Source organism: Carcharhinus amblyrhynchos, chromosome 15 (genome assembly GCF_965287045.1).
Source record: "Carcharhinus amblyrhynchos chromosome 15, sCarAmb.v2.hapA, whole genome shotgun sequence".
Taxonomy (NCBI): Eukaryota; Metazoa; Chordata; class Chondrichthyes; order Carcharhiniformes; family Carcharhinidae; genus Carcharhinus; species Carcharhinus amblyrhynchos.
The window spans coordinates 77,789,732-77,809,049 of record NC_137338.1 but is presented as its reverse complement, the minus strand read 5'-3'; the positions used below and the strand labels follow the sequence as shown (position 1 = coordinate 77,809,049).

The following is a 19,318-nucleotide window of genomic DNA, read 5'->3' as shown; positions in this document are numbered from 1 at the left end:
AGGGGGAGATGTCCCTCCCATCTTGGGGGCAGGGGGGGGGTAATGAGGGGGCAGAGGGTGTCAGCCAGACTCACCGGGCTCCTGCACGATGTACGACACTCCACACGAGCCGTCCTTGTGATCCTCAAAGGCGATTTCCGCTTTACTGGGACCCTCGACCGCGATGGACAGACCCCCAGCTCCCGCCTCACGGGTCCAGATACTGAACTCAGCTGGGGAGAGGGGAGAGGGGAGAGGGGAGAGGGGAGGAGAGGGGAGAGGGGAGAGAACACAGGTACACTCAATCTGATCGTATTAGGAAGAGTCACATCCCAAAGCGAGATATTTTCCACAATATCCCCTGCACACCACCCCCACCCCCCACCCCCGCCAACCCCAAAAGTCACCCCCACCACCCAGCTGAAAAGAGGGAACATTGCCAAACAAACCACTTGGGCCTCCCTTCCCCAGCAGGGCCTGGTGTGTGGGTCATGGTAACAGTGGGCAACCTTCACCATACACCCCCCTCACTCTCTGCCCCCAGTTGGCTGTTACGCCGGGTGCCTGCTTTGTGTTCCACAGGCAGGCCGCAGCCTCCACGATGGGGCCTGTAGTGCAACACCCTGAATCCCCACCTCCAGTGGACAACTACAACTCTCCTGGAGAGAGAGTGAGCGAATGCTAAAGATTCACAACCCTCAAAAGTCTCCTCATTTCGCTCCAAAACGGCCACCCCTCTATCCCCAAAACCCACCCAGAAAGCAGGTCCAAAATGGCCACTTCTCATCCCCAAAATGGCCACCGCCTTATCCTCAAAACCCACTCAATGTGGGTCCAAAATGGCCACTCCTTGTCCCCAAACTCTCAGGCAGTGATCCAGCCTGCGCAGCCTACCTGGTACTCCAGCTTCGGCCCTCTCCAACCCGGGGCCCCCGGCCCTCACTTTATGGGCCCCTCCTTCGCCCAGGGGGCCCACGGTGAACTGGAAGGGGCTTCCCGGCACGTGCTGGCCCAGGTACTTGACGCTGACCGTGTGGATGCCCATCTCGGTGGGCACAAAGCGAATGCTGTAGGTGTTCTTCTCGCCCTCCATGATTTCTGCCTCGTGGGTCTTTCCGGAAGGGCTGGTCACCTGGGCAGTCATATCCCCAACATTTATTTCTGAGGTGGTGGGGAGGTGGGGGGTGGGGGGAGGGAAGAGATTGTTGAGAAGTTGAGCAGAAAGTTAGAATTTGGCATTTGTAAAATTTTTTAAAAATTGTCAAAATGCTAAGAGCTGATAGAAAACTATTTAAGAAAGGAGCCCCCACGCAATACTGTGTTTAGAACGTTTTAAAAAAGTACAGATAGAGAACTCAGAGTGAAACATTTTTATCGTCAGGCCAGGCAGCGGTGTTGCCAAGACAACCAGTTTTTTTGAATTCAGCCAGTTTTACAATCAGGCACTTGGCTACCAGCAACCTATTAGATTTAAATTTGCTCTCAGGTTTCCAAAACCAATATTATTACAGGAGATATTGATATCTCAAAGAACAAAAGAAAATTACAGCACAGGAAGAGACCCTTCGGCCCCTCCAAGGCTGCACCGACCATGCTACCCCACTGAAATAAAACCCCCTACCCTTCTGGGGACCATATCCCTCTATTCCCATCCTATTCATGTACTTGTCTAGACGCCCCTTGAAATCACTATTGTATCCGCTTCCACTACCTCCCCCAGCAGCGAGTTCCAGGCACCCACCACCCTCCGTGAGAAAAACCTTGCCTCGTACATCTCCTTTAAACCTTGCACCTTAAACCTGTGCCCCCTAGTAATTGACTCTTCCACCCTGAGAAAAAGTTTGACTATCCACTCTGTCTGTGCCTCTCAATCTTGTAGACTTCTATCAGATCTCCCCTCAACCTCCATTGCTCCAGTGAGAACAAACCAAGTTTCTCCAGTCTCTCCTTAGAGAATACCCTCCATACCAGGGCAACGTCCATACTTTTCACTGTATATTAACATGGGACAAATCAGATCAGTTACCTGGGATCTTGAGGTTCAGGTCACACTGGCTGCCGACATTAGCTACTGAGGCAGCTCTACGTCTTCTCGTGATGCTCTCCTTAACTCGCCCCTCGCCACTCACCTTCACTGTGAACGGACTTCCTGTGGACACAAGGAGACAGAACCTCATCAATTTCCCTTCCCTAAAATTGGCAGAACTTCCAAGAGATGGACTGATAAAGGACACCCAGAACTGAGCAAGATGGTTGTGGTGGTTGGAGTTTAAGCATCTCAGCTCCAGGACATCCCTGCAGGAGTTCCTCAGGGTCGTGTCCAAGGCCCCAGCCACCTTCAGCTTCATCAATGACCTTCCCTCCATCATAAGGTCAGAAGTGGGGATGTTCGCTGATGACTGCACAATGTTCAGCACCATTCGCCACTCCTCAGATCCTGAAGCAGCCCGTGTCCAAATGCAGCAAGACCTGGACAATATCCAGGCTTGGGCTGACAAGTGGAGAGTAACATTCACCCCACACAAACACCAGGCAATGTCCATCTCCAACAAGAGAGGATCTAACCATCTCCCCTTGACATTCAATGTCATTCCCATCGCTGAATCCACACCCCACTATCGACATCCTGGGGGTTACCATTGACCAGAAACTGAACTGGACCCAGCCATATAAATACTGTGGCTCCCAGAGCAGGTCAGAGGCTGGGAATCCTGCGGAGAGTAACTCACCCCCTGACTCCCCCCAAAGCCTGTCCACCATCTACAAGGCACAAGTCAGGAGTGTGATGGAATACTCTCCCACTCGCCTGGATGAGTGTGGCTCCGACAACACTCGAGAAGCTCAACACCATCCGGGACAAAGCAGCCCCCCTCCCCCCCACTCGATCAACACGCTAACCACCCACCCTCGACATTCATTCCCTCCGCCACCAACACACAGCGGCAGCAGTGTGTACTGTCTACAAGATGCACTGCAGCGACTCACCAAGGCTCCTTCGACAGCGCCACCTAAACCCACCATCTCTACCCCCTAGAAGGGGGAAGGGCAGACGCCATGGGGAACACCCACCACCTGCAAGCTCTCCCTCCGAGCTACACACACCCCCCCATCCCAATTTGGAAATATATTGACTGTTCCTTCACTGTGACTGGGTCAAATACCTGGAACACGCTCCCTAACAGCGCGGTAGGTGTACCCACACCACATGGGACTGCAGCGGGTTCAAGATGGCGGCTCACCCACCACCTCCTCAAGGGGGTAATTAGGGAGCGGGGGGGTGGTAAATGAGTGTGGATTGAACGTTGTGGATGGACTGCGGTTATACCTGGAACGTGCTGATCTGCGAATTTGATGTTGATAATGTAGTTTCCGGGTTCTGTGGGGCAATAGGTCACTTTGCAGTTGCCGTTCTCCAGCTCCTCAGTGCTGATGTCCACCTTACTCGGCCCTTCGATGGACAGGCCCAGGCCTCCGTAACCTAGGCAACAACATCACCTCATCAGAGCTCGCTTTGTTTCCAGATTATTCCACCCAGCTCTCACCAACACTCCCTTCAACCTCCAACAGAACTCTGCTACCCACCTCCCCCCACCACCCCACCCCAAACTGCACCGAGTCCCGTTCGATTGCCCTCACTCACACACTGCCTCCATTTAACAACCGTACCATCTGACATTCTCATTCTGCTTTCCAAATCCCTGGCCCTCCCTACACCCCTCCCCCCGTAACCCTCTCCAGCCCTCCCACACCACCCCCCCATAACCCTCTCCAGCCCCTCCTACACCCCTCCCCATTAACCTCCTACAACCTTCCAAGATCTGTGCTCCTCCAATTCTGCCCCTCAGGTGTACCCCATTCTCATTGCTCCACTAATGACGCTTACAAAGGTGGGGGGGAAATTGGATTAAAAAAAAGGAAAAATTTGCATGGTTATGGGGAAAAAGAGTAATTAAATCATTTGTCCAAAAACAAAAAAGGGCCTGTACAATCTTGATAGATCTCCATCCTGTGACAGAACACTAATACCATGCCCAATGGCACACTGTGCCCAACGGTGCACTCCAGCCAAGGATTTCTGTCCCCAGACCTCTGGATGTGACTTACCCGCCTCACGTGTGTCGATAGTGAAGTCAGCAGGCTCGAAGGTGTGGGCTTCCTTGAGGCCGGGCCCAGTCACCCTCACGCGGCTGGCATCGCCCACCTCAGACTGGTTGATCATGACAGTGATGGGGCTGTTGGCAATATGGCGGCCATTCTTCTTGATGTTGACCACGTGCTCACCAATCTCCTTGGGAACAAACGAGATCCCTGCGAAGAAACAACCAACCAAAAAAAGGCTTCAAAACCTCTCGCCAACAACCACTTCCCACGTGCAAAACAATTTCACACTCACTGCTCCCACCCGCCCCCAGACTTCCATTTGGCGAGACCCACCAAGAATCCAAAATGGCCACCATGGGTGGACATGATTAGGATTGGGTTCAGACAAGGGTCACCAAAAAGCTATTACCCCATTGGCTGAGGGCTGAAGGGGGGCCTTCTTCAGGGCGAGCAGGAAGGGGGGTTGGGGACTACCAAGCATGTTCTTTGAAGAGAAATCTATAAACAGTGATCCGTGTTGATCTGGAACTCACTGGACAGCCACCAGTCAGATGGGCCAAATCACTACCTCCTGTGCCACAAGGGGTACAGTTTGGGGTCTGTCATTTAAGATGGGGAAGGGATGGTTAAGGCTGGAAAATGGAGTTCTGGCCTTAATCCAGGGCTGAAAAGGCCTACTCCCAATTTACTGGGGTCTTGAAGCCTGAGCCGTAGGCCCCAAAAGCCAAGGCAGGCTTGAGGGAACCAGATTTACTGTATGATGAGTATACCTAGGTGATGGTACTATCACAACAGACCATTCCCCCACTGCCGCCATCCCGTAATGCCCCAGGGAGCATCACGTGACAAACAGCTACCCTGGTGCCAACTCCCAGTCATCCCCTCCCTCGCCCCAGATTGAGACTATCCAATTGCGTGAGGCATCGCAGGAACCCGTCACACTTCCATTCACACAGCCAGGGTAGCCCCACACTGACCCAACAGGGTGGGGGGAAAGAGGAGAATACACACCAGAGGAGTAGCCATCAGCCCCGTGCTGGGCACCTACCGATGTTGCCGTCGCGCAGCCTCTTCAGCAGGCAGGACTCCTCCCGGCCAGAGGGGGCGATCACTGTGGCAGCGAGCTGGCTGAGGTCCGTCTCGCCAATGTCCAAGGGGATGTCAGTTGAGGAGCCCACCTTCAGCTGGGACATCCTCATCGAATCGTCGCCTGCGATGGGGTGGGCCAGGTGCAAAGGGAGGAGGGTAGACCAAGAGAAGAGCGGGGTGGGGAGTCAAAGCAAAGAGAAAGAGTAGATAAAGAGAAACAAGTCCATAACAAATGCACCCACCCAACACAGGGCAAAATATTTCCACAGTGGGATCAGCAATAAAAGAAACTCAATCCTTTTATTGTCACCAACACATTTTAGGAGTAAACAGAACCATTCAAAACATGTCAAGTGATGGCTCAGGTAGACCACACAGGGATCAGATGGGCAGAATGGCCTCTTCCTGTGTGGTATTTCAAGCATGATGCTGCTTTAGAGACAAGCCCTCCCCCACCACCAGAATCTAAAGACATTCCTTCAAAATAAAACAACCTCCCAGATCTCACAAGGCCCCATGTCAACATTTGTGTCCAAGTTATGCCCCCGTGTGGCACCTTTGGGCTGTTAGTTTCTGACACACTGTAGCTTTTCAGACTGGGTGTTTTAAAGACCTTGATCAGGTTCCCCCCCACCCTTCTCTTTACCAGACAGAAAAAAAAGACTGGACAATGTAAACTGCAGTTCAAGAGGCTAAAGTTGACATAGCAACCAGGTAGGCCTGAGGCTTCTGAAGGCATAAACCACAGCAAAGCGAGCAGGCCAGGTTGACAGCATCAACGACATAGACCTGAGGATTTTGGTGATGTAAATTGCAGGGTAGGCCTGAGGTCTAGAGTTCACATAGCAAAGGAGGTGGGCCTAAGGCTTAAATTACAGGAAAGTAGGCCCGAGAGCAGTAGAGTTGACACAGCAACGGAGGTAGGCCCAAAGCTACGGAGAGTTCAAACAGCATCAAGGCGCCAATTAATTCCTACCCGTGATCTTCGAGACGAAGGGGCTGCCAGGAATGTGTTTGTCGTTGTACTTCACCAGGATGTTGTAGTCGCCTGGGAGCACGGGCAGGTAGGAGACGGTGCAGGTCCCGTCCTTGTTGTCCGTGCAGCTGATGTCTGCTTTGGAGGGGCCTTCGATCGCCAAGGCCAGGCCGCCTGCAGAGGGGAGAGAGGAGGCAGAAAAAGAGAAGGACGTCAAAGGAGAGAGTAAGAGGGAGCGCAAGAGACACACCAACCTAGTGGTGGAACAGCAAGGTGAAGGGATGCGCAATGACTCACCCTCGCCAGCGTCCTTGGTATCCACGGTGAAAACGGCCGGCTTGTTCACCACACCGTGGATGAGGCCAGGACCGTACGCATTAACGTGACCACTGTTCACAAAGTCCACGTAAAACTGTAGAGGGCTCCCTGACAATGAGAGAGAGAGAGAGGAAAAAAATTGACAACGTGGTCATCTCAAAACAAGGACAGTCACTCAGAGCCAACGCAGGAACCAATTTACAGAGCAAGAGCCCACAAGAAAGGTGATCACTTATAGACGGCACTGTGGTTAGCACTGCTGCCTCACAGCACCAAGGGCCCAGATTCAATTCCTGGCTTGGGTGACTCATCTGTGTAGAGGCTGCACATTCTCCCCATGTCTGCATGGGTTTCCTCCAGGTGCTCTTGTTTCTGCCCACAGATGTGTAGGTTAGGTGGACTGGCCATGCTAAATTGCCCCTTTAGGGGATTAACAGAGGAAATGTGTGGGGTTATGGGGATGAGACCTGGGTGGGAATGCTGTCGGTGCAGACACCATGCGCCAAAACACTTCCTTCTGCTCTGTAAGGATTGAGAGATTCATTACGAAGTGATATCAAATGAGAACACAGGATAACATTCCTGCTCGATCCCTGCCCCTCTCCACCCGCTCCGATAGGCCACCCCAGCCCTGATCCCCAGGAGTGGCACCCCCTCAGTTGGAGCGTGGGGAGGGAGGGTTGTGTGGAGTCTGAAACCCACCACAAGAGCGAGACCGACTATAGGACAACAGAAACCATCAACTCCCCTAACTCACTCTCCCCGCCCCCCTCAACTGGCCAAATCCAGTTGGGCCCTGAGCCTGGTTCCTCCAACCAAAGCCAAGTCAAGGGTGCATAACTTCCTCCCCTCCCACTGCTTGTGCAGACGCCTCACCTGGGATATGGAGATCGTCATATTTGATGTCCATCTCGTGCAGGCCCTTCTCGCTGGGAGCAAACTTCACCGTCACAGTGCCATCCTTGTTGTCCATAATATCTGGCTTGGCCAACTTTCCAGATGGCATGCGGACAACACCTGCCAACCCAAGAGCAAAAAAAAACAATTAAAAAAGCCAAGAAAGAAATTGGATTGACCGGGCCTGTACTTCACTGGGATTCGGACAATGATGGGGGAATCTAACTGAGATATACAGAAAACTGACAGAGCTAGACAGACGGGATACAGGGATGTTGTTTCGAGGGTCCCCGTCTTAGGATATTGGGGGAGGCCATTTAGGACAGAAAGGAGGAGAAATTTCTTCACTTAGAGGCTGGAGAACCTGTAGAATTCTCTCCTAGAGCTGTGAAGGCCACTGAATGTAGTTAAGGTGCACTTCCTTTTTAAAACCAGATTTTAACCAGCATTCAAGGTGTACGGCCTTGAGATGGAGGGCAATGTGAATGGAGGAGCTCAGCGATGGGGTAGACTAACTGCCCCTCTGAAACAGTTGGGCCCAGCAAGCCACACAGTTCAAGGGGCAACGTATGCCCACCCAACCGGTGAGGCCCACCTCTCAGCTTGGTGTGGTTTGAACCGGAGACACTAAAATATTAGTTATTAATTTTTTTTTACCTGTTATCTCGCCCTTCTTGATGGTGAAAGGGATCACGAGGTCGAAAGGTCGGAGGTCAGCAGCATCCATACCGTTCATGCTGGGAGGCCGGTCAGGTGCCTGCAGGAGGCAAGAGGGCAATGGAAGTGAGGAACAAGAGAGGGGGGCATCAGCTTTTATAAAGTTGAGGTGTTACACAATAGGCCACACTCCCATTTGTTGGCCGATCTGGCGGTAGGGATGGTGGGGGAAGCCTGTCCACTCGGCCTCAACTCCAAGTCCTCGAGCAACCACCGTCCCCACCAATGTTGTCTGGGTCCGATTTGAAGGGGCCAGGTTTCACAAGAAAAAAATAATGGTGGGAGAAATTTGCAGAATATTTAAAGATAGGAGCCATCTTTCCCCCCAGGCCCTTGGTCAAAATTTAGGCCCCCCCCCCTCCCCCTCCCCTCCCCTCAATTGGAGTTTTCAGGCATAGCTGTTCGAACAGTATTAGCCTCTCATGGAAGGCTGGAGACAAAACTAGGAACTCCCCGCTCACCATCACGTACAACCCGTCCATTCTACCAAGGAATAGAGGCCATTCAGCCCCTCAGACCTGGTCTCCTACCTTTCAAAATGGTGGCCATTGAAGTTGTCACAACTGATGAGATTTGTCAATGGCCAAAAGCACACGCCATGGTCATGCCATCCTTAAACACAAGGCCGCACATGGTCACGATACAAAGCTTCCCCAGGATAGGTACAGCACGGGGTTAGATAGAGTAAAGCTCTCTCTACACTGTCCCCAAACACCCAAGGTTAGATACAGGGTAAGGCTCTGTCTAGCACAGGGACACATGCAAGAGCAGATAATATGAACCAATGTTTTTTATTTTGGTGTCACAAGTAGGCTTACATTAACACTGCAATGAAGTTACTGAAAATCCCCTGGTTGCCACACTCTGGCGCCTGTTCAGGTACACCGAGGGAGAATTTAGCTCGACCAACGTACCCTAACTAAAACACATCTTTCAAACTGGGAGGAAGCCAGAGCACCTGGAGGAAACCCACACCGACACAGGGAGAATGAGCAAACTCTGCACAGCGACCCAAGGCCAGAATTGAACCTGGGCCTGTGGCGCTGAGGCAGCGGTGATAACCACTGTGCCACCTGGGAGATCTGCCACACGCAAGATGGGCAGAATGGTCTCCCATGGCACCCCCAAGTCTGCTTCTGGCTAGACTGTTCACCCAAGTGGGGCGGGGAGGGGGTTGGAGGAAGCACAAAAGATAGTCAGGCAGGAGTGATGGGTCACCATGGTAAGTGAACACCACGCAGGAGAAAACAAAAATGGAGGTCAAGATACCCATCCGTAGTTTGGAGCCATCCGGTTCTGTTGTACTTGTTGTGGGATGATCGCGTCGCCTTCTGTGGCCTGTTCCAGAAAGAAAGAAAGAAAGAAAGATCGATTGAAATCAGACTGAGGGGAAAACGGAGGGGTGCAACAGAACAAACTGATAGAGGGAGCGAAGCAATATTGGGGTTTCAAATCCCACATCACCCTGGCCCAGTGTATAGTCACAGCAGAATTGGGCCCATTCACTTATTACCCATCCCTAGTTGCCCTTGGGGGGACAGTTGAGAGTCAACCACATTGCTGTGGCTCTGGAGTCACACCTAGGCCAGACAGGGTAAGGACGGCAGATTTCCTTCCCTAAAAAAAAGGACATTAGCGTGAACCAGATGGGTTTTTCCTGACAATCGGCAATGGTTTCATGGTCATCAGAAGATTCTTAATTTTTTTTTATTGAATTCAAATTCCACCACCTGCTGTGGCAGGATTCAAACCCGGGTCCCCAGAACAGGCCCATCAGTCCACAGGGTGTATCAATTAGTTAGAACCATAGAACATTACAGCTCAGAAACAGGCCTTTTGGCCCTTCTTGTCTGTGCCAGACCATTTTTCTGCCCAGTCCCACTGACCTGCACTTGGACCATATCCCTCCACACCCCTCTCATCCATGAACCCCTCCATGTTAAGTGACCCCACATTTACCACTTTATCCGGCAGCCCACTCCACACTCCCACCACTCTGAAGAACCCTCCCCTTAATATTCCGTTTAAACTTTTCCCCTTTCACCCTTAACCCATGCCCTCTGGTTTTTTTCTCCCCTAGCCTCAGTGGAAAAAGCCTGCTTGCATTCACTATCTATTCCCATCAAAATCTTATACACCTCAATCAAATCTCCCCTCATTCTTCTACACTCCAGGGAATAAAGTCCTAACCTATTCAACCTTTCTCTGTAACTCAGTTTCTCAAGTCCTGGCAACATCCTCATGAACCTTCTCTGCACTCTTTCAACCTTATTAATATCCTTCCTGTAATTAGGTGACCAAAACTGCACACAATACTCTGAATTTGGCCTCAATGTCTAATACAACCTCACCATAACATTCCAACTCTTATACTCAATACTTTGATTTATAAAGTCCAATGTTCCAAAAGCACTCTTTACGACTCTATCTACCTGTGACGCCACTCTTAGGGAATTCTGTACCTGTATTCCTAGATCCCTCTGTTCTACTGCACTCTTCAGTGTCCTACCGTTTACCCTGTATGTTCTACCTTGGTTTGTCCTTCCAAAGTGCAACCCCTCACACCCGTCTGCATTAAACTCCATCTGCCATTTTTCCAACCCATTTTTCCAGCTGGTCTAAATCCCTCTGCAAGCTTTGAAAACCTCCCTCACCGTCCACTACACCTCCAATCTTCGTATCATCAGCAAAATTTGCTGATCCAATTTACCACATTATCATCCAGATCATTGATATGACAAACAACAATGGACCCAGCATAGTTGTACTTACGTTTACCACCCCCACCCAATGCCCGGGCACACTTGCCACTCACCGTGATCTGGAAGGGGCTGTTGGGGATGTGCTCGCCCCCAAAGCGGACGCAGATGACGTACTTGCCGGGCTGGGGGGCAGTGTAGAAGATGTCGAAGGTGCCGTCCTCGTTCTCCACCACGTCCACGTCCACCTCCGTCCCGTCAGGGGTGCAGACGGTGCAGGTCACCTTGCCCTTCCCGGCAGCCTTGGCATCGACCGTGATGACTGTCTCTTCTCCGATCTGAATGGTCGGGCCGATGCCAGCTCCTGGGGAGAGGGAGGGGGCAGGTGGTGGTGGTGGTTTGGGCAACCAAAGGTTGTCCAGAAAGAGAGAGATAAACAAGAAAAAAAATGCAGGAAGAGAAAGCACGTTTGTAAGGATAAACCCCTCAACTCCAAAAATAATTGCCCAATTTTCTAATCTAAGACTGGCTTAGTGGAAGGCATTTGATTAACATATGACTTGATTGGTTAGAGAATTTTGGTACTCATTTAATACTTCAGAAAATTGATAGAAAAAGAATTATTAATATTGGTAAAAAACAAGAGTACATTTGCTACCTGCCTTGTCAATTCTGACTTAGCCACTCGACATCTTGGCCTGTGCAAGATTCCCCATCCATCTATTCCCCCCCCGCCCCAAGCCAGTCTGTCCCACCCCTCCTTCTACCTCAGTTCTCAAGAGCAAATTGTCATCATCATCACCACACACAAACAAACAAAGGCCTTTGGGCATCTATACAGACTTTGATCTCGGTCAGCAGTGTGGATGTAGAGCGTTCTGTTCCCAATTTCTTTTGGCCCCCCGCTATGGAGGGGGTGGGGGGGGGGGGGGAAGCAGGAGGATGACGTTACTACCCGAATGGCTGTAAATTGGGAGAGGGGAGTGCGCAGAGGGACCTGGGTGTCCTTGTACTCCAGTTGCTGAAGGTAAGTATGCAGATACAGCAGGCAGTAAGGCGGTAAAATGGCATGTTGGCCTTCATTGCGAAAGGGTTGAGTACAGGAGCAGGGATGTGTTGCTGCAATTATACAGGGCCTTGGTGAGACCACATCAAGTATTGTGTGGGGTTTTGGTCTCCTTTTCTGAGGAGAAATGTTCTTGCTCTCGAGGGAGTGCAGCGAAGGTTTACTAGGCTGATTCCAGGGATGGTGGGACTGATGTATGAGGAGAGATTGACTAGGTTTGGATTATTTTCGCTGGAGTTCAGACGAATGAAAGGGGTTCTTACAGAGACTTATAAAATTCTAACAGGACTAGACAGGGTAGATGCAGGGAGGATGTTCCCAATAGTGGGGGACTCCAGAACCAGGGCTCACAGTCTGAGGATTCAGGCTTGACCATTTAGGATGGAGATGAGGAGACATTTCTTCACCCAAAGAGTGGCGAGCCTGTGGAATTCATTACCACAGGAAGTAGTTGATGCCAAAACATTGAATGGATTCAAGAGGTGGCTGGATATAGCACTTGGGGCAAATTGGATCAAAGGTGATGGGAAGAAAGCAGGATTAGGGAATGGAACTGGACAATCAGCCATGATCATAATGAATGGTGGAGCAGACTTGAAGGGCCAAATGGCCCCCTTCCTGCTCCTATAAGAGACTCCCCCCACCGCCCCCCCCCCCCCCCCCCCAACCCCTCCAAGTTCAAATCCCAAAATGGAGGGTGAAAATGGAAAAGGTCAAGGGTCAGAATATGGTAAGGAGAAGGAGAAGAAGTGACCCCCTCCAAATACTCGACAGTTGAGTGGGCATGGGAGTTAACTGGACGTGACAAAGTTTTGAAGGTGCAACAGGGAGGGTCTGTTGGGCACACCAACCTCCCCCACCCCCACAAGAGGTCAAACCTTCTTGTTAACTGGGAGTTCAAACCTTGGTACCAGCAAACACCAGGCAAAGTAGGCCCAGGGATAACAAGTAGTCCATCAAAAAGGGGGAGAAGAGAGCAGGTATTCATTGCCCAAGGGTGAGGGATGGTGAAACAGCACAGAAAGAGGCCACAGTGTGGCTGGGTACGGAGAATTTTGGTGCTCACTTTACCTCAAAAAAATTCTACTGCACCAAGGTTAAATTGTGGATCGTTCCTCATTTCTGGAATCTGGAGCTGTGTGCATTCATTCTCAAATCCATGGAAAAAGTATTCTTCAAAAGGAATACCCCCTCCCTCCATCCCACAAGACAAGATGAGAACGCACCCATCCACCTTACGTACCGAGATCACTACGACAACTAATCTCTACTCCGAAGCAGCCAATCAGCAAGCAAAGCCAGCCATCTTGCCAAAGAGAAAGCCACCAATCACAGCATTCCGTCTTGTGGGGGTGGCAAGCAAGCAAGCAAGCAGTTAGAGTTAGCTCAACAGCCAATAGCAGTGGAGGAAAAAAAAAGGTGGGGCAGGGAGGGCCTCCAAACACGGCAACCACTTGGAAACGCCCACAGGCATTGGAAGGAAGGGCTCGGAAGAGATTACAGGTGGACCAAGAAACCCTCACGAGGATAAACTGGGGTCAACGCCTTGAGCCCCCACTGAGGTGACCCTTCAGCATCCTCCCCCATTGCCCCTCTCTCTGTAGAAGTCATTTATAGACTATTCTGCATCTCAAGGGCCTACTGGATCCCAACTGAAGAAAAGTACAACACAGGAGTAGACCCTTCAAGCCTGTGCCAATAATGCCCTAACTAAACTTACTGCCCTTCCTCATTCTGTATCCCTCCATTCATGTACCCACCCAGGTGCCTCTTAAATGTGCCTACTTCCACCACCACCTCTGGCCATGCATTCTAGATGCCCACCACTGAGAAGACCTTCCCCACACATCTTAAAAAAAACTTTTCCCCACTCACCTTGAGCTCGTGCCCTCTTGTATTTGACACTTTGCCCCTGGGAAAAAAGCCTCTGACTCTCCACCTGTCTCTCATCGTTCTGTAGACCTCTCAGGTCTCTCCTCAACCTCCATCTTTCCCCATGAAAACAATCCTAATTTATTCAACCTCTCTTCATAGCCAACGCCCTCAAGAGCAGGCAACATCCTGGAGAACCTTCTTCGCACCTCTCCAAAAGCTTCCACATCCTTCTGGTAGCGTGGCGACCAGTAATACTCCAAATGCGGCCTAACCAAGGTTTTGTATAGCTTGGTTTATACAAGTCAGCTCCCCCCCCCACCCCACTCATTCCCCCACTGCCTACCACCAACCTTAATCCCCTCAAAAATTATTCAATAGCCTCATGAATAAACTCCAGGCCGTCTATCACTCTCTATGTAAAGAAAAACAATTCCTCCCCGCCTCTGGGAACAACCCCAGTGACCGCCCCCCCCCTCAGGTGATGGGACGGTGGGGTTCCAAGGTGTTTGAAGGAGGCACAAGACATAGGTAAAACTTTAAAAACACGGGCGCAAACACACGGCCATCTCTCAACGGCAATTCTGTCACCATCAAGGGCCAGATCTGAAAACGTGGCTGGGAGATGATGTCAGAACTCATGCGTGCAACATCCAGGCAGGTTAACCAAAAAAAAGGTGGGGAGGGGTTATGGGGTGGGCCATGCCAGTGTCAGGGTCAAGGTTCCAATAGAGCAAAAAAAAAAAAAGGGGCAATTGACAAAAAAAATCTCAAATTTGGGTGGATCCACATCTACAACTTAATGCCCCAACCCCTCTGAAAACCAACACACCCACACCCCCTCCAAACTCAAGGTCAACCAATCACTGCAGAGATGGACACGGGGCCTGCAGGCCTACAAAAGGCCAGGAAGCTCAAGGGGTCAAAATTCCCCTTGTTGAAGAGGCATTCTTCGCTGGGGCTACCAGCCCTGGGATTGTCAGTGGAACTCCCTCCAACCCCTGCAGATATTAAGCGCTATTGAACCAGGAGCTTAGGCAAGACAGACATGCCTGCTTAAAGTATTGTCTCCTCAAGCACTGGTGAAAATTTGCCTCTTTAGTGCCATCTCCACCCCACACAAATCCTACTTTTCTGCCCCCCCCCCTCCTCTCAGGTTCAGGGCACAGAGGCCCATCCTTCAGCCACCAGGAGGTTGGCGTTTATTTCCCACATGGCTCTATTCCGGAACAAGAACGCCTCAACCCCAAAATCTTTCAGGATTCGAGGACCAGCCCAAAGTGGGGGGGGTGAGGAGCAGAGCGTTCGAGGAATTAAACCCCTACGTGCAAAATGGCGTACTTCGAACCCCGATAAAAAGGGGGCGGCCCATTAGAAAGGCAAAACAAAACACGACGACATTTAGGCCTTGAAGCAGGGGGCAAAAAAAATGGGAAGAAACAAAACCTGCCCCTCCCCCCCCACCCCGAAAATCTTTTGACAACGGACATTGGCAAAGCCTTCTGGGATTGGGCCACTGCTGCTCACAGTACGTCAAACCAAATTGGCGGGATAAATCGAAGCGTAACCGCAAATGCCAACGCTTGTTTGCTTAGAGGGGCAATTTTGGAACACAAAATGGCCGATAAAAAAAAATTGGAAAAAAAAGGGCAGTCACGCTTTGGTCAACTAGCCCAACAGCAGCTCAGTACCTCAAACCAAATTGGTGGGATAATTAGTTACCATGAATTCAAATTTTTTTTTTTAAAACTCCAAGTTTTGGTAGGAGGGGGGTGGGTGGGGGCGGGGCGGGTGGTGCCATTGCGGCCAATTCTGGAAAACAAAATGGCCGATTAAAAATGGGGGAGGGGCAGTTGCCCCGGGCAACCAGCCCGAGATTTCAGCAAAGCTGCGACCAGCATGGGCTCAAAATGAAGGCGTATTTTTCACAAAAAAAATAGAAACAAATCTTGAAGGTAAAAAAAAAGAGGTTAAGGGAAAGGGAGGGGGGGGGGAAAATAAATTTTTTTTTAAAAGGGGGGGGGATTAAAAAACACGGAAGACAAGCAAAGCAGCTTACCTAACCCGTGACCTCCGATTGACACTGAGTGAAAGGGCAGAGAGCAAGGAAAGGTCAAGTGAGATACAAAAGGAAAACTGTGCTCCAAAAAGAAAAGTTTCTTAAAAAAAAAAGCATTTTTTAAAAAAAAACACAAACCACGAAACCAAAAACAAAAAAAAACAACAACAAAGTGTGTGCAGCAAAGTTTGAGATGTACAAGTAGTGTGTGCGGTGGGAGGGAGGGGGTGCGGTGGGTGCAAGAGGAGGAGAAGGGCTGGGTTATTACATCAAAATGTGGTCAGAGAGAGAGAGAGAGAGAGAGAGAGAGACGACGGTACCACACTGGGGAGGCTCACCTGTCACCGTGCACTTGCTCGCGTCGCCCGTGGGGAGAGCCCGGATGCGGTACGGCGAGTACGGGATCTCGTCGCCGCCGTATTTGATGAGGATGGTGTAGCGCCCCGTCATGGCGGGGATGTAGGAGACGGTGTAGGTGCCGTCGTGATTGTCGCGGATGTTGGCCTTCTTTGGCTTGCCCTCGGGGTCCTGCGGGGGGGGGGAGGGGAAACATCGAAAGCGGTTCGGGACCGGGGTGTTGGGGGTGGGGGGGTGGACAAAGACGCCATTAGAATCCCGGCAAAACAGAAGAAGAAGAAGATGGCCGTTCAGCCCATCGAGTCTGCACCGACTGTCGGCCAGGCCCACTTCCACCTCTCCCCACGACCCCAGCTAAGGTCGAGCAGTAAAAAAAAAGTGAACCCCCCCCCCACCTCCTTTCCCATGCCCCACCACATCCTTCCAATCCCCTACCTTCCCCACCACCCCCCAATTTGCTCGAGGACCAACCCCAGGCAATGGCACCCAAACTCCAGGGTGGATCACAGGGCCAGGCCCATTCCCAGGGTCCTGCTGTCATTCCAAGCCCACATCTGAGACATACAGGCCCAGGTCCAATGCAGGGCCTGAGTGGGGTGGGGAGGGGGGGTGGGTTCAGGGCTATGTTAGCACCACACAGACCCAAGAGGGACAGGGATGCCTAGCCAACTAAGTGTGGTACAGCACTCCACTCAGGAGACTGAAAGTAAATTCCTTCATCCTCATGATCTGTAGCCTTGAAAGAAAGAGGTTGGTGGTCCGGGGTGGGGGGTTGGTTGCAAGACATTGTTGTGGGATCTTGCTGTGCCACTGCTCATGTACCTAGTCCAAAGGGAATGCCAAGGCAGCGGTGGCAGGGGGTGTGGTGATGGTGTCTCAGAGGGTTGATAATGGCCGAGGAGGAGGAGGAGGAGGAGGAGGAATCCTGTCCTGGGGAGGATGGAGGTGGACACTCACCGTGATCTGTACTGCCAGCAAACCCTCACCAGCATCCTTGGCATCAATGGTGAATTCCACAGGCAGGCTGGCTGGCACACCCATGGTGTTGAGGCCAGGCCCACTGGCCTTGACCTTGCTGGCATCATGGCTGGGCAGCACTTTCACCTTGAAGGGACTAAAAAAACAGAAAGATAATCACTCAGTAACCCCCTCCTCTTTTTGGGTGAAGAATTGGTACTGACCCAAATCCCCCACCCCACCAACCCAAGCAGCTATTTCACTGCTCTCACCAGTCTACCCCACCACCGCACCTCCCCCCCCCCCCAACCTTCCAAAGCCCTCGTCCTCCCTCAATTCAGGTGTCCCAACTCCTGACCACCTCCCCCTCACTGGCTCCAGGTCTGGACAAGGTTTCCATTTCAACAGCCACATTCTAGCTTTCAACTCACTTCTCACCACCCACCCCGATCTCCAACTCCTGACAGCCCCAATCTCTGTAACCCCCTTCAGCAACCCCCCTCCCCTCCCCTCCCCCAGCCCTGACAGCCTCCCCCGCCCCCCCCCACCCCAACCCTCTGCGCTCTTCCAATTCTGGCCCTTCGAGCATCCCCCGATTCCCATCGCACTACCATTGAGGATTCCCTCCCTAAACCTCTTACCCCCTCCCTCAAGAACAGACCCCTTTGATTGAGCTTTTGGGTCACCTCTCCTTGACAATGCCCTTGTGGCTCAGAGTCAAATCCTGTCCAATTTACACTGCTACATGGTATTCCACCTCCCAAAAAAAAACAGGCAGAAAAACAGTTGGTCTTGTTATATCGAGATAACCTGAGGCTTTGGGGATGGGGTGGGGCGCAGGCCCATGATTTAGATATTGCCGAGATAAAGCTGTGAAGGTTTTACAGCTTGCATTCAACATGACAAAAGCAAGACTGCCAAATTTCAGACTCACCACGATTTACACCACAGGAGAACAGGATGCTGCCTTTACATTTGAGAAAGCAGCAGCAAGCACTGGGTGAGTTCAAATATATAAATAAAAGGGCACGGTTCGAATATATTCCTTTACTTTGCAGATAAGTGGTTCCCTGCACATGAATGGCAGTCACAAGTGTAATGAACCAGGTTACGAGTTCGACTACTAGTGCACTTAGGAACGAGTGCTCACTCGCATGCAAGTTCTCCCAATTCTCTGACTGAGATTTGGCCTAAACCTTTAGCTACATTCCCCTCTTTTTAGCCTCGTTCAAGCTCACAACCTGGCCTTGGGAGCTTTTGCCCAGGGGAAAAGGGGTGCCGGTGGACCCAAGGGTCACTGGATTCCAGTATGTGCTGGTACCTGCGGGGGATCTCTTGATCAGCGTACTGCACTGACACAGTGTATGGTCCCTCACGCGTTGGAACGTAGTTGACAGTTTTGGTCCGGTCAGGGTTGTCAATGACTTCGACAGGCTCGACCACACCTAGAAAAGAGAGAGGTCAGCATTACATCACACAAAAATCCCAGACGAGGGGCCCCATGTAGATGACCCTAACACTTATGCCAGGGTCACTCAGCTCCTGACCTCAGTGCAGCCTTGGTTCAAAACATGGACAAAAAAAAGAGCTGAAGTCCAGAGGTGAGGAGAGAGTGACTGCCCTTGACATCAAGGTCACGTTTGACCGAGTGTGGCATCAAGGAGCCCAAGTGAAATTGGAATCAGAGTATCAGGAGGCAAACTCTGCTGGTGAGTCAATCCTGGCACCAAAGGAAGATGGTTCGAGCATCTCAGCTCCAGGACATCCCTGCAGGAGTCCCTCAGGATTGTGTCCCAAGACCCCAGCCATCTTCAGCCGCTTCAATGACCTTCCCTCCATCATAAGGTCAGAAGTGGGGATGTTCGCTGATGTCTGCACAATGTTCAGCACCGTTCACCACTCCTCAGATCCTGAAGCAGCCCGTGTCCAAATGCAGCAAGACCTGGACAATATCCAGGCTCGGGCTGACAAGTGGCGAGTAACATTCACCCCACACAAGCACCAGGCAATGCCCATCTCCAACAAGAGAGGATCTAACCATCTCCCCTTGATATTCCCCAAATTGCCAAATCCACCCTCTTCCCCACTAATATCAGAGTTTACCACGTGGAAACAGGCCCTTTGGCCCAACTTGGCCATGCCAGCCCTTTAAGCCACTAAGCTAGTCCCAATTGCCCACATCCCTCTAAACCCATATTACTGTCTAAATACTTAGAAAGGCAAAATTGTAC

At 51.3% G+C, this 19,318-nt stretch overlaps 1 protein-coding gene across 2 annotated transcripts in view; it reads right to left on the bottom strand.

The window, feature by feature from the left end:
* The window catches only part of LOC145353488 (filamin-A-like), a 54,984-nt gene that overhangs the window by 10,637 nt on the left and 25,029 nt on the right, over positions 1-19,318 (bottom strand). The window contains exons 25-40 of one of the 2 annotated variants that reach the window (XM_080204293.1): positions 18,409-18,532; positions 17,088-17,244; positions 16,112-16,301; positions 15,774-15,797; positions 10,893-11,140; positions 9,347-9,415; positions 8,018-8,117; positions 7,340-7,480; positions 6,443-6,571; positions 6,146-6,319; positions 5,129-5,290; positions 4,084-4,287; positions 3,305-3,457; positions 2,006-2,128; positions 874-1,140; positions 75-212 (exon numbers count right to left, since the gene is read on the bottom strand). In XM_080204293.1, the coding sequence (XP_080060419.1) occupies positions 75-212; positions 874-1,140; positions 2,006-2,128; positions 3,305-3,457; positions 4,084-4,287; positions 5,129-5,290; positions 6,146-6,319; positions 6,443-6,571; positions 7,340-7,480; positions 8,018-8,117; positions 9,347-9,415; positions 10,893-11,140; positions 15,774-15,797; positions 16,112-16,301; positions 17,088-17,244; positions 18,409-18,532 (2,403 nt within the window). The remainder of the gene's footprint in view (positions 1-74; positions 213-873; positions 1,141-2,005; positions 2,129-3,304; positions 3,458-4,083; positions 4,288-5,128; positions 5,291-6,145; positions 6,320-6,442; positions 6,572-7,339; positions 7,481-8,017; positions 8,118-9,346; positions 9,416-10,892; positions 11,141-15,773; positions 15,798-16,111; positions 16,302-17,087; positions 17,245-18,408; positions 18,533-19,318) is intronic. The other variant, XM_080204294.1, reaches the window with a different exon arrangement.